The sequence below is a fragment of the Dreissena polymorpha genome, chromosome 8 (genome assembly GCF_020536995.1).
Source record: "Dreissena polymorpha isolate Duluth1 chromosome 8, UMN_Dpol_1.0, whole genome shotgun sequence".
Taxonomy (NCBI): Eukaryota; Metazoa; Mollusca; class Bivalvia; order Myida; family Dreissenidae; genus Dreissena; species Dreissena polymorpha.
The window spans coordinates 40,170,527-40,186,767 of NC_068362.1; the positions used below are offsets into that span (position 1 = coordinate 40,170,527).

Genomic DNA, 16,241 nt, shown 5'->3' on the forward strand with positions numbered 1-16,241 from the left:
TTCAATAATAAAAGTAAACAAATATTGAGATAATAGAATTGTTTCTCAAATTTAAAAGAAATATAAGGAAAGTAAATTCATTGTTTTTGGTTTACATAAGCTTTACTACATGCTCGTCTTCATAGTTGTTAGAAGTTCATGATAGTTGCATGAAGAAACGGTATATTTCATAAGTTTATGATCATTTGTGCAAATGCCGACAGCATTGCAAGCAAAGCTGGAACTTAAAGGAAAACGTGCTGTGATATTAAAATATGTTTCTATTTTGTTTCAGCGATACATCATAAACAATGTATATGCCAACAAGTTCCTATTTAATTTCTGCCTAATTGTGTACTTTCTTCGAAAAGTTCCTATTTAATTTCTGCCTAATTGTGAACTGTTTTCAAAAATAACGTATTATATGAGTCTTTTATTTTCTGGTTATCTGAGATGAGAAAACAACACGCATGTGCTTATATTTCCTTTATCCTACTTGTTAAATGACATTTACTATCAAATCTCATATCAAACAATTTATGAATAAATATATACCATATACGTCTTGCTTTAACAATATTTAGGAACATAAACATGAGTTTTGTAATTTAAAAAGAAATATCAAAATACATATATGTTTACAGTTCAAACCATAAAGTACTGCTTGCACCAATACAAATCCCTCTTACAGCAATTTTAAGAAACGTGTGCAATGTCGGTATAATGAAACCATTTTGAAAGTTGATGAATCTATAAAGATACTTATTGAAACCTTTTCATTAACAGAGCGTCTCGACCCACCTAATCCGCTGTACAATATTTTTGAGACCCACCAGACCTGTTGTACAATATTGGTGAGACCCACCTGACCTGTTGTACAATACTGGTGAGACCAACCTGACCTGTTGTAAAATATTGGTGAGACCCACCTGACTTGTAGCACAATATTGGTGAGACCCACCTGACCTGTTGCCCAAAATTGGTGAGACCAGCTCAACCTGTTGTACAATATTGGTGAGAACAGCTCAACCTGCTGTACAATATTGGTGAGACCCACCTGACCTGTTGCCCAATATTGGTGAGACCAGCTCAACCTGTTGTACAATATTGGTGAGACCAGCTCAATCTGTTGTACAATATTGGTGAGACCCACCTGACCTGTTCAACAATATTGGTGAGACCCATCTGACCTGTTATATAATATTGATGAGATCCACCTGACATGTTGTACAATATTGGTGAGACCCACCTGACCTTTTGCCAATATTTGTGAGACCCACCCGACCTGTTGTACAATATTGGTGAGACCCAGCTAACCTGTTATACAATATTGGTGAGATCCATCTTACCTGTTGCACAATATTGGTAAGACCCTAAGGTCTGATATATCAAACAGAAATCACAATGAACGATCTAGCAGGTAAGCACTGTACAGTGAAATGTAAATAAATATTTATAAAGATAGTCTTAAAGAAGTTGTACGTAATTAAACAGTATAAACTCTTCCGATAACAATTTCTGTATATCGAAATACAAAAACAATGTAGATATGAACAGGATTATGTTCAACTGCATCCATGCTACATGCATGCGTCAAACTGAAGATTCACAACAACTAGACATCACAAAGATACATCTCTAATCAACATTAAACTATTAATTTTAAGGCGATTAAACAATCTTTCAACACAATGCAGGACATAACATAAAACACCACAACGCGACAAATTAAATGATACTAACTGCAATGAGCCATTCTTGTAAATTGTTCGCAGTATTATATATATATTCAAATTTTCTACCGTTGTCGTGCACAATTGCACCTTGAGTAGCAGAATGTCACCAGGATAACATTCTACGCCCATAAATAAGCCCTCCAATCATTCTAAACATGTGCCAATAAGCGGCGTTGTTCTGCGGTTTAAGTTTCACTGAAAACTTATAGACACGCCAAGCTTGTGACAAATAGCCTTCAAGCTCCCAACAATGTCCTATCAGATTTAATGAGAATTCCATATGATATTGATCTTTCCATAAGTCTTTGGAAAGCACGTAATATTGGAGATTATTAAGCGCACTGTCTTTGTCGCTGATTAATCCAGTGATTCGAAATGTTAAATACTGTAGGTAATACATATATGGCAATGAATTAACCACTGCAAGGTCCATCCAGTAGTCTCGGTAAAGACGGCAGCCTGCATCCTCCGCCGTTACCGTTCTGTAGAACTCAGCAACGAGCTGCCTTGGAACACAATTCATTTCATGTCTGTTAAAAATCGTACACACAGCAACCTCGTTTTGCAACATGTGTAGGAACTCTTTTCGGCGTCCCAGCAGCTCTGAACCAAACTTATGGTTTGAAAAAGAAAAGAAAGGGCTAAAAGGTATAACTTGGTTAGAAATGAGAGCGTTTACTTGCTTTAGAATTGCAGCAGCCTCTTCAAAACGACATTGTAAGAAATATATCGACGCCAACTTCAGGCGACTCGATGTCACGTCGGACATCAGAGATTTTTCACACAAAGCGAAAATCTCCTGCGGTAATGTTTGATTTTCACCGATACACAGCGATGCTTTCATTACAGCCTGAATGGAATAACGGAATGGTAATATAACAGAGACTGCTGAACGAATGTATCCAGTGCTGGTTTGATTAATGGTCTCTAACTTTTGAATGTACCGGGCATGGTCTTTTATAACTTTTGATGTGTCTACTGCTGCAAACATACTCATTGTGTAAAATCCGTATGAGTTACCGATCATATAATTTAACATCTTGGTGGCAACAACGATATCCAGTTCTTCGAAAGGAATCCCATTTGTGCTGTCTGTGTAATTTGATGATATACGTTTACCAAGGTCGTCCATTTTAACATTACGCAAACAAGACACATCGTTACGGATTATATTCGTGAAAAATTCTATCAAAACCGGAAACTCATTCCATCGGAGTTTACCTGCAAATAAATTCACATTTACCGTCGTATACTGAGGGCAATATCGTACCTTTAACCACCGCTTTAATGTTGTCAAACAAAATTTTAAGCATTGGATAATATTTTTATCTTCCCAGATGCATGGGGGTGACATTTCAACGCAAAACAGCAACGTGGTTTTCAAATGAAAAGTGCATAAACGGTCGCAGACGAGTGGCTTGCAAAACTCTTTTCTGATTATTTTCATGATTACGTACACTTTCATTTGCGTCATTGTGAGGTCGAACATCAACAGCCGCTCCATCAAATTGGTAGATATCCTCCAATAACGCTTATCTGAGTTATCGTTAGGTCGTACTGTTAATGTTCCCAAGGATTGGTGAGGGTCCCATTGTATTGTGTTCTCAACATGCGCAGTCGAAACAAGGAATACCCCGCTATCCTTCAGCTGTGTCAACAATTCTGGTCTAGGCCAATGACAGGGCTTTGGCCTCCGGAAAATATATTTACAATCTTCAGGCAGTGTTGCACTGTGAAATGCGTAGACCATATCTGCTCTATCGTCGATGGTTAGCGAAGGACCGCGTTGGATATAGTGACAACCATATTCTTTGCAGATCTCTGTGATAGATATTTCCCGAACATTGTTTCTCAGGAATACCCGCCCATGAGCATCAATATGACAATACGGAAACAGTATATCCATCAAACATATAGAATAATAAGGCAAGAGCAATTGCAGACAGCAACACTGAGGCGGGATTGATATGTCCGTAACAACAAATAGCTGCCATTGCCAAAACTGCCTGTCCGCAATATTCTGAATCACCGGAAAGTTTCTATGGCAAAAAAGAGCATCAACGTCTGAGTTCATACCTTCTGTCGTAGAACCTTCGGTTTGGCTTCCAAAATTATATACATCGGAATCCCCGCCCGCTGCCTGATGATAGATGGTTAACAAAGCTTCAATATAAAGCCACGTTGTCCTTCTCAATTGAATCGTTTCCTTATTGACGCCAATGTCACTCAGAGCCTTTGCAAGAGCCGCAGATGTCACAATGCGCGTGTTTCCATTATTCTGAAGTTGAAATAACCGTTGTGTTAGATTATATATACGTATTATATTGTATCTAAATATTCCATAGGTGAACGGTAGTTGTATAAGAGCTATTCTCGAAAACAGTAGAACATCTACGCATGTGTTGTTATTTCAACTGATGCACTAAAAACCTTTTACTTAATGTGAAAACATTTAGGCCGTTTCCTGCGTAGACGTTCTGTTCGTTATATATTATATACTGGGAAAACATTTGGAGGGGTTATAAAACATTTGACTTCGCATTTCCTGTCAAACATTTATCTTTTTATTATGGTCGCAATCTGTATACTGTTACCGAATGCAAAGTAGTTTAATCATTGAACGTCTACTTTATTACAGAGTAAAAAAACATACTAAATCGATGAACTGAACTCAGATGAATACTTATTAAATGTGAACGCAGATGTATAATTATTAAATGTGAACGCAGATATGTTTACATATATAAATAATTTTATGCTACACAAACAAATAACGATCATGATTTTAGTGTTATCCATGTTGAAATGACTCAAATTATTTAAGTCTGAGAGAGAAATTTAGTTCATATCAAATAATATTTATTATTAATATCATTTTAGATTCCTAAAAGTTCAAAACGAAAACCACCTTGGCCGGAAGTGTATATATAAAACTTACGGCGACGTTAAATAGACATAAATCATTTCTAACCTATACACTGCAAAATTAAGCAAAAAGTCTTAGCACGAAATTCATCAAACACGATCTAAAATAATGACCATTTCCCATAATTGGATATTATCGTTCCGACAAATAGATAGTTCGTTTAACCACAATCGTTGATTTCGTTCAGTGTCTTGCCTTTGGGAAGTAAGAACTTTGGTGTATTTAAGACGTCAATGCTTTCAAAATATAAATGTACTGTTTTATCTTATAAGAAGCTGCAAAAAATTACCAGACCAGGTATATATGAGACTCAATAAACACATGATATAAAATGTTCTATTAAATAAACAATGTTTTTTAAATTATTGAATTATGTTTAACTATACATTATTTCGGACATATATTTCTGACGGTCAAATGTTTCGCGATAATCGTATCGTTTCTGATATTGTGCTATTAAAAGTTACCTATAATGCGTTATTTTTCATATCAATGGTACTGTGCAGCTGCATGCCAGGCGCTTTTTTAAAATCCCCTATCCATTGCCACAACTACGCTTTATTTTTAGCCGCAATTATTCTATAAACCTTTTTGCAAGCACTTGCAAAATCTAAACCAAAAGGTGTCTGCTTAAAAACCAAGGACTTACCAAATCTTTAATTGTTGCATTTTGGTGTCAACAAGAGGGCGTGTGCGAAATTATGGCAATGTGTCGACACTTCTGCACTGTGTCGCGCACAATGCATACAAATGACCATATTTTCTAGTTCTGTTTTTCTTAAAGACATACACTATTTTACATACGCTTCCTAAAGCTGTCCGAACATGGGCTTCTATGAGTGATGTCATTTCCTTTCCTTTCTAGCTATTATTCTGGCATATTTCTTCTCCGGACGCATCGGATTGGCTACAACTTCAATAAATGTTCCTTTTTTTGACCTATTGTCTGCAAAACCAATACAAGTAATACTAGTCAAACGTTACAAATTCATGCGAACATGAGTGAATGAAATTTCTTCCAATAGTGATAGCTGTGCTTTAACTTAATAAACAAATATACAGTTCAAACTTTTTCAGTCGTAACTTTGGAAGACTGAATTATTGATTGTTACGAATATCTAAATTTTAAAGTCTCAATCACTTGGAACCATGCAAGAGTAGGTTTTTGAAGTTGATTTAAGTCAACATAGCAGCTTTAATGTTGTTAAATAAAGTTTAATCAGCAGGACGGGGTAAAGTTTATACACACATCTTTTGTACATATGCGTGGTTGGTTGCTCTTCAGTAATACAAAAATATTGTATCACGTTTCATTATTGTTTCATCTGTATAGTAAATGAATATTTTAAACATAATTATGTCTATAAAGTTTTGTATCACACAAAGTAAGGCCTTATTTTGAAATCGTATCCATAACAAAACAGGGAATGCTGCCCTTATCCTTGTCACAGCTACACATTAATTATCGCCAAAATCATTGTTTATTGGTTTTTGTTTCTTCAATGTATAAAATAGACATACAGTCTATGAGTATACATGATCAAAACATAGTAACGTATATAAAGGCATGACGTGTGATCAGTATTGATTTTCATAAGTTGTTAAATTAAGTATCAATACATGAATATGTCTATGGCAATTTTTTTGTATTACAGCATGTAGAATCTATTTAACAATCACTGCTATAACGATCACATCAAAAACAAAAAATGCGAATCTACATGATAGCACAAAGTCAAGTTTGAGTAATGAATAATATACAATTAATCATATTAATATTTTTACAGGTTTCTTTGACTAAATGCTTTATGTACATGCATAGCTAAGTGTCTGTTGATACTTGTATTATCCGATTGCATTAATTCAATGAATTTTATCATGCTTTGTCTTTTCCAGTAATATTTATTTATATACAATTTCCTAACATCATCATATAAGGAACATTCTAATATAAAACATGATATTCATCCTTAAGAACATTCCAATGTTGACATTTTCTATCATGAAAAGGTATAGCTTCAGGTTTATGTCATCTGCCTGATTCGATTTCTAATCTATGGGATGAAATCCTTAATCTACAAAGATAAGATCTAAACTTATTTATACAAAAATGTTTTAAGTAAGGTTACAATTCAACTTTACAAAATTGCCTGTAACTTAATCCAATAAATTTTTAAACTGTGAATTTACACACATTAGTTTTTCAAAGTTATACCTGAAGCTTTCGTCCGTGTACTACGGACTTCATCAGCAGAATGAATGTCTACTGTTGGGAAACGTTAACACCGCTAATTGTCGGGGTGAGCGATCATCTGAGGTCTCAATACATATACATGATTGTAAACCGGGCCACGCGATCACAATGGAGAATGTTAGGATTCTGGACCGTGAGCCATCCTGGTTCGAGAGAGGGGTCAATGAGGCTATTTACATCGGTGCACTAAGACCGGCTCTAAACAAGGACGGGGGCCGCTACAAACTCTCGCACACCTGGGACCATACGTTAACATCGCTCACCCCGAGAATTAGCGGTGTTAACGTTTCCCAACAGTAGACATTCATTCTGCTGATGAAGTCCGTAGTACACGGACGAAAGCTTCAGGTATAGCTTTTAATAACGAGTGTGTGTAAATTGACAGTTTAAAACTTTATTGGATTATCATGGAAACCACACAGTCAAACTTTCATCGAAGATTGCCTGTAACTTATTGCTCTTGAAGAAGCATTAAGTACTGACATCCAATTGTGGATAAATGTATCATTTAATCTCGACTTTACCAAGGATAAAAATCACTGTTCATCACCTACACCTTGGTGTACCCATGCAAATTGAAATCCTAAGGTCTGTAACAGATTGTAAACATATTTTGCCCAATAATGTTTATTTGGTTTATTTTTTAAATTCTCACACATGTGGTTATAAATACACTCTACATACTTCTAACGGATTAATTTTCAACCAATACCGTATTACATTAATGGCTCTTTTAGTTATCAAGGGTGTTCTTGCATGTTTCCCATATAGTCAATTAGTCTGTGTTTGAATTTTCACGCCTAGTAGTTTTTTTGGCAAAAAATTAAGTGAACTCTTTCAATAACCATTGACTCAGTAAATCCCCAGTGTTCTGACTCATGATTTAAAATGGGTAAAACAAGTTGATCAAACAACTCTAATTTGGTATGTATTGAAATTGTTGGATATAATTTTTTAATATGAGTTAAGCTTAAAAAAAGCCTTTGAAGCTTGGCCTGCAAGTGTTTTAAACGTATGTGCATAAGATCCCCCAGTAGGGAAAACAATTCCTCAGTATGTAAATGATGTAACAATTTCTAATTATTGGTCTTCATGCAAAAATTTAATATCCATCCTAAGTTGTTACCCTTTTTTGAAAAACCATAACCGTTGTTTTATGTTTGTAAACACATAATTTCCACCTATCAAAATATTCCTCTAACATAGACAAACCTTTAATTAGTTCTTCCTTAGTTTATGTCATAATTACAATTATTACAATTACATCTGCATATAACAAAAAAAAAATATCATACGAATGTGTATTTCTTTAAAACCATTTAACATATAATGTTCTTCTAAGTCATTCAATTAAATAGAAAATAGGAATGGTGATAATAATTATCATTGTCTTTTTCCTAAAAAACAAGAACAATATCATTACTTATTGTGTTTCCTAATTTTATTCTTGATTTTACATTTGTATAAATAGATTTTATGATATCAAGCATTTTTCCTCTAACGCCTAGCTTCAACAGTTTTTACCAGATTATATCCCTCACCAAATAATCGAACGCTTTGGTGTAATCAACATATATGTTTTACAATCTTATTTATTCATTAAATAAAAAGTAAATGACACAGTGTAATACAGTAATGCTATCAACAGTTGTTGTGCTTGAATCCTGCCTGTGCCTCTATGAATATAAAGAAGTGAAACTCCAGCTGCTTGAGTAGTATTGAATTATTAGTATAAACAATTCGTAGGTCCTTTATTTAAGGCAAGTGACCGATTGCCCAAACAGTACAAAACAGCACAATACAGCACAATACAAAACAACATAAACACAAATAAGAATAAAGCTGGGGTCACCGCCTTTAAACGGTCAATGCAAAGCATTGGGGGTTTAAACCGGTTTTGGAGCGCTCAACCTCACACTTGGCCCAGCAATATTCATAATACATTTAAGTGTAAATAAAATTTAACCTCATAGCATTGTAACTCAAATTAAACAATAATAAAAAGGAATTAAAACGCATTCAATTTAATTACCATTTAATTACTCAATGGTATTGAAGACACCAGAGCAACAGAGTTACAACTTTTTGAGGAATGATGGAATGAAACTATGAACAAGTGTCAACTACATTCCTTCTTTATAGAAAAAAGATTTAAAAATATAGCATCATGAAGTTTATATTTCAGATCATCATCGCACAAATACAGGAAATATTAGCAATAATGGGTGTAACAGTTCCATATTACATTGCTTGATTGTTTATGTACTGCTACAAAATAAATCTAACAAAAAACGCCTGTCACAGAGAAAATAAAAATAAAATTATAAACCCAATGACCTATGCATGTAGATAACAACTGGGAATGTTGGTCGTATGACGTCACAAAAATCAATGCACCCAGGAACAGTGAAAGAGTTATGACGTAATTGACAAGCGAAGACACAATGACGTGAACAAAATCCAGGGACAGTACTGTAAAGTAAAAATAAAAATATTGATGGGGCGGTACTGCAAAATTAAACTACTAATAAAACAAGTTTAGGTGATTAAATATTAAGAATCAAATGTATAAAAATGGTAATTCCATTAAAGCGACATTATTGGAATCAAACAGTTTATAGGGGTTTTGACAACTGACGACAGAAATGATTTGATATAAGATGTGAGTCTAAATGTAGTTTTTATGCAGATTTGTGCAAACGACACAAAGACACAATTATGCTCAAATGTGAAAAATGCCCATAATATCATTAATGATTCCAAATTTTAAGAGAAAAAAGATATAGTGAATCGAAAACCATCAAGCACGTGTTTTTAAGTACATCAGCATCATATCCTTTTGATAAAAACGAGTTAATTAAATTATAAAGTTGAACATTTTCTTTAACATATTTTAATTGGCGGACACGCTTCAAAACATCTCCATAAAATGATGGATGGGAAATTCCATTATTTAAATGCCATTTTAAAGAAACATTATATTCTGAAATTAAATCACCATACTTTGAGTGAAATCCAGCGAATTTACTTCTTAGGTTATGATACAAAAAGCCTTGTTTTAGCAAATTCTTTGTTAATATAAGATTACGATCAATACAATCTTTAATACATGAACATGCTCTGGCATAACGTACCAACTGCGAAATGTAAATACCATAGGAAGGACCTTTAGAGATGTTGCCATCTAGGAACGGCAAATTCACAATTTCAAAGTTAGTCGTCCCGTTTGTCGTATAAACTAGTTATAATCATATTATTATTTATAGTTAGATGTAAGTCTAAAGACGCAGCGTCTGTATTGGATTGAGACGATCTATTTAAGACTAGTTCGTTTGGGTAGATTTTGTGAATACATGTATATTGTTCAAATAATGGATTATCTAAATTAAGTATGTCATCAATGTACCTACTAGTAAGGTTAAAACATTGAATCAAATCAACTTGTTTAGTTTTAGATAATTCTAAAATAAATTCGCTTTCATAACAATATAAAAAAATATCAGCTTTAAGTGGCGCACAATAAGTACCCATAGGAACGCCACTAATTTGTTTAAATATTTACCCATTAAATTCAACAAACAAGTTATCCAGAAGAAAAGTAATGGCTGCACAAAAGTCAAGACCAGTCCAAATGATGTAATTATCTAATATCTGATTAGTAAAAAAAAGCTGTTTTAGTGTTTAAAGCTATATATGAACACTTCTCTCTAGCAAATGTTTTTTGAAGACATGATATTGTTCAGACCAATTGTTAAGCTTGTTGTTAATGGCCTTAGTGAATAATTTACCAAAACTACTTAATAATGTTATCCCTCTGTAATTAGTCAAATCCTGTTTATCACCCTTTTTATGTAACGGAACAAAACACCTATACACCATCCTTCAGGAAAACGTCCATATTCAAAGAAAATATTAAACAAAGTGCAAACTACTTAAAAAACACGTGTACTACTAATTCAAAATTATAAAAAAAAACTCATTAAGCAGATAATCAGGGCCACCTGATTTAACATTATGTATTTGCGTCCAAGCACATTTCACTCACTAAAAATTATATTTTATTCTCCGTGAAAGTACCGGTCCTGATCAATGAAAATATCTTCATCAGTTAAAAAAATCTAGAGTTTTCACAATTTAATGCATTTATATAATCTTTTTTTTTCATTTCCCGTTTATAAATGTATGGTATTTTGGCATCTTTTTTCATATGGCTATTACTATCAGAATTTGTATCTATCTTAGTTTTACATTCAATACTAAACTTTACCACACAGTGATCTGCTCAAATAAAACTCCAAATTTATGAATCAATGGAAACATATTACTTTCACAGAGAACAAAATCAATAGCATTGCAACCTTGTGAACTTACACGGGTGTGTTTTCCTATATTTCTATCTGAATCTAGTCTACCATTCAATATTCTTTAACCTGCCATTTTACATTTTTTAAATAATGACTTTCCATACTCATTTACAGTTTTATCAAGGTTACATCTTGGTAAGTTTACATCTTGTACATAAAATCAGGTAACAAATGTTCTACGCAGACATGAACAGCGTCATGTAAAACAAAATCTGGTCTTTCCCCAACTCTTGCATTAAAATCACCACATATCAGGAATTAACAAGTGTCATACTCATACATATTTTTAAAATGATGAATGCCATTTGTAATCCCTTAAAAAGATTTTCTGACAGGTTCTGTCTCCCACTACCTTGTGGTGCATTGTAAATAAAACACAATAATAAATTATTTTTTTAATTAAACAATTTACCATCTTGTTTAATCCACTTTATACAATCACTTGCACGTGTAATTAAAGGATTCATTTTTGTATTATTACATACATAATAATTCCACCACTACTTATTTAAGAACTTTTAGTTTAATTAAGTATAAAATGTAAAATTCCCAAAATTATAATTAAAAGTATCATTTGACCATGTTTTAGTTAGCAATAAAATGTCATATGAAGTGAATAATAATTTTATTTCCATACTGTCAAGTGTGTTACAATGTTTACCAATAAGTCCTTGAACATTCAATAAACACACGTTGTTCTCGTTGTTGACCTCATCGCCGTCCTACTTACTTTTGTTTGCTGATATCTGATTGGTCACCCCAGCTTTGCCGCCTTTCAAAATGTCTAGTTTCAAATCTCCATCGGTTGCACGCTGTTTACAAGGCTGGGATCCCACAGAGAGTTTCTTTCTCCCCACGCTATTTATATCACAATGACTGTCAATGGTATGATCGCTTATTATTGGCAATGACGCTTGATTTTTCCGTTCATTATAAGTTGCAAGCACTTGCAAAATCTTAGCCAAATTGTGTATGCTTTAAAGCCAAGGACTTATCAAATCTTAAACTGTTGCGTATTGACGTCCACTTGACGGCGTGTGCGAGATAATGAGAATGTGTCTTCCCTTTCCATTGTAATGCCGTTTAATAATCCATATTTTCCAGCTGCTTTTCTTCAAGAAATATTTGACATACGCTTCCCAAAGCTCTCCGCACATGGGCTTCTTTGATTGCTGGCATTCGCTTTCCTCAGTACAATTTAACGTTGTTTCTGGCAGATTTCTGCGATGGACTTATCGGATGGGCTGAAACTTCAAAACTTTTTGTTTTTTAGGACCCATTTTCTACAAAATCATAAACGTAATACTAGTCCAACGTTACAACATTGTGCAAACATAAGTGAATTATTTTTTCATCGATTTATACCGTCATTTCAATAGTTGCCATGGTCTAACGTTAATAATACATGATTACACATACAAGTGAACGATACCCTTACAGCCTTAACACGTATCATGGTCTTTCGAACCTCTTAACTTTTGACTCGTCAAATATAACATTGGAAATAGTATTAGTATTATATTTGATCAATTGACATGTTAATCCTCTTTTGATAACAGATTTGAGCAAGTTTCCAGCACTTACATATCATGTTAAACTGTCATGGCTGCCAAAACAAAGAGTACCTTCGTTCGAAACTTTTTGTAATAAATTACTTTCAATAATCGCTTTTGGATTAGATTTAACTATAACGTGTGTCAAACGGCTGTAGAAGGATCTTTGATGACCTACGTTTCATCATATAGTTTATAAATTCTGATACAAGATATACGACGTAAACTGGATCAGATTTCAACAAGTTCAGATAATCGTTTTACAAGTGACATTATGAAAGACTTTATTATGGCGAGAAATCATTCACTCACGATGATTGGTTTACAAAACTTCAAATAGGCAGACTAAAATCACAATACAATGTTTGTAATGATGTCTGTTGCAATTAGGTATTGTATTGTTATATTCTAATGTGTATGGCGTGTTAAATAACCGTGTAAATTACCTAAAATAGGCCCCACTACCAACAGATCACAAATAGCATGCTTGCGGCTAGAAGATTAAGACGATACTACCAATGGAAGCGTCACAACTAAATATATGTAATGCATAGAAAAGAAGATATGCATATTTTACTTTTTTAAGTGTAATCACAGAATTTTTTTTTTCAAAATAAGGTTTAAGTTTTGTAAGAACATTGTTTTCCTAACCTCATTTAATACTTCCATTTTTTTTTAATCAAAACCTCCAAACTAAGGAAACAGGAAGTTCATTCTTCATTTATGAAGACCCTGTCTATTATTACAATAACAGAGCAAATTGTCTACAACTGCAAAAAATTAAACATCGATATTAGACGTTAAAAAGTTGTACGTTTCCACTAACATATGTTTGTTTGCACTAACATATTGGCAAAACAATAGGGTAGGTAGGTCGCCACAGCTTTTGCCATCTAATTTTTTACCTTTACGCCTTATTTTCCACTAAAAACGTACTTTCAATGACAAAAGTCATTCCAATTGTCAGTGCAACATCATTTCTATGTAGTTCTGTGATAGCAAAATCATAATTTGATAAAATAATCCAGTTAACAAATTCAATAAAAATGATATCAAATGGCCAAAAAATGTTAAGGGTCCGCAAAAAAAAATAGGGTCAGTCGGGTCAGTGGAAACATAAAAGGTGTTGTGGGCCTTACAGACAAAGCCAATAAAATTTGTACAACACAATGTTTGAGTTTGGTCTCTTATAAATCACACATTTGAATTGACCGGGTGCAAACGAGTTTTAGGGGCGAACAGAGTTGTAATCATGACCTTAGCAGCTTACCTTAAGAGTTCAGGTTAACTAAATCATGCCAACCGCGATCATATATACAAATTAATTAAATACATTTAAGAAAACACATGTCGTTTACCTGTATATGTAGATATTTATCAAACACGTTTCCTGGAATTAGTGAATTTTCATCTTTTTTCACACGGCTGCTGTGTTCCTTTGTTGACGCACGCGCCAAAGAGGATGCGAAAAACTGCGGTTTTGTATTCATAATATTCAAATTTGTTGAGTTGCAAATGTATATTTTAGCGCACAAACCTAAATATGTGAGTCTTGTATGCAATGTTTTTGTGAATATTTAGTATAATTTATTATTTACAAGTTTAGTTTATACCCACAACGCAAACAAATCGCAACTAAAACAAGCTCTAAAAGCTTTTTCAAAATGCTTCAGAAAAACTGTTGAAATATTTATCTAAACTTATAAATGGTATTTTTATGTAAATCGTTTACCAAATATAACAGATAATAATTATTACGATAAAAAGGAACATAAGATGGTATGACCAAAAACAACGTTGGTACAACGTTATGTTATAACGTTGGATTAACGTCCTAAAATAACGTTCTTAAATAACGTTTAAACAACTTAATTTTTACGTAATTGCAAAGAGGGTAGAAAAATACAACGAAATCACAACTTTGTAATAACGTTATGTGTTTGCTGGGGATTTAGGCTGCCATTGTTTGACAATATGAGCGCCCGCAGATGATCATGTCCGAGAAAATGTGTATTATCCCTATATTAAAAGGCTGGAAACCAGTATATGTCATGTGATCATATCGATAAGTAAAAACCCTCATTCTATCTTTGGTCAGAAGTAAATAGCAAGTGTTTTAACAGGTGTGTTATTTACATTTCTTTTTTCATTGTAATTTGCCGTATTTGAGCAAACTTATTGAGCCAGCAAATGAGTATGTACATGTTTTTCAGACAGATATGCAGTTTTGTTATCATTCTTTTCGCAAAACAAATAGTTTAAACTCCAATGTTTTACTGACTGGTGTCTCTTAAATAGGTTGGACAGTGTTTGTTTTTTTCACCATTTTTGGAATGGGGCTGGGTCCCTTTGAATTGGGAAAATTCGCTGCGTTTTGACTAAAATTGGGAAGTAGTGTTGTTGCTGATTTGCTTTAAAAATTCTTCAAATTGAGAATAGAAATGTTTTCAGTATTATTTTTACTTTTTACTAAGGTTGAACTTTTATGGCTGGATGGGAGATGAACGAAATAAAACAATTGGAGGGAAACCTCTTCAATTGGGAATTTTTAACTCCCACTTTTTTCCATTGGGAATGGGGCCGAATACTGGACGCGATTTTGAACGAAAATCACAAAACACTGATGAGTTGCAACATAACAAATGTAAAAATATCTATACAAAATAACTTTGTATATTTGTTTCGGAAGAAAAAGGTGCAGAGAAGAAGCTTAGTAGCAGACAGAAAAACAGGTAGGTTACAAGTAAACAATCAAATAGTAATACTTTATTCTTGTTTATGAAAGACTGGCAATCAAGGGCACATTATTGACTACATGTACTTTCATTATGTGTGAAATATAAAAGTGCTAGCTAATCTACTTGCCATAAATACTGTTTTACATGTAGATAATTAAGTTTAGACTTTTCTGAATATAAGATTGAAAACTTGTGATGGTTTGAGTATCCAGTCATTTATTGTTATTTGGAAAAATGGGGCTTAATGCATTTGCATAAAGCATCATCCCAGATTAGCCTGTGCAGTCTGCACAGGCTTATTTTGGGATGACACTTTCCACCTAAACTGGATTTGTGGTAAGAAGAGACTTCCTTAAAACCAAAACTTCTATTTAAGCGGAAAGAGTCGACCCTGATTAATCCAGGACGATTCTTCATGGACATGCATGAAGAAAATGTATTTATTTGTTATTGCAGCGAATTAACGTAAACGTTTTCTTGGTATGTGTGGATGTCATGACAATTTGTTTGTTCTTGAAATGGAGAGGTTAGAGAGGGAAGAAGTGAAGAAAACAACAAGAAAAGTAAGCTTGAACATTCTGATGATGATGATGATGATGATGAGCAAGGTATTGAGATGTTGTGTGTGTAATGCTATTTGATTTTTGTTGCCTTGCATATTGTCTAAAAGCATGTGTTAAACCTTTAGGGC

General features: G+C 33.6%; 1 protein-coding gene across 1 annotated transcript; it reads right to left on the bottom strand.

Annotated features, from left to right (window-relative positions):
* Nucleotides 1-546: 546 nt before the first annotated feature.
* LOC127842177 (uncharacterized) lies at nucleotides 547-5,585 on the bottom strand. The gene is made up of 2 exons (XM_052371535.1): nucleotides 5,446-5,585; nucleotides 547-3,993 (listed from the first exon to the last, which is right to left on the bottom strand). The coding sequence occupies exons 1-2, from the start codon at nucleotides 5,488-5,490 to the stop codon at nucleotides 1,819-1,821; spliced, it is 2,220 nt and encodes a 739-aa protein (XP_052227495.1). The 5' UTR covers nucleotides 5,491-5,585; the 3' UTR covers nucleotides 547-1,818.
* Nucleotides 5,586-16,241: the final 10,656 nt, after the last annotated feature.

What these genes read in the sequence shown, in the direction of transcription:
- LOC127842177 (XM_052371535.1), bottom strand. Translation starts at nt 5,490, where the DNA reads ATGACATCACTCATAGAAGCCCATGTTCGGACAGCTTTAGGAAGC. An exon ending in TTCGGACAGCTTTAGGAAGC is followed by an intron (nt 3,994 to 5,445) that starts GTATGTAAAATA and finishes TTTCAACTTCAG; the next exon opens with AATAATGGAAACACGCGCAT.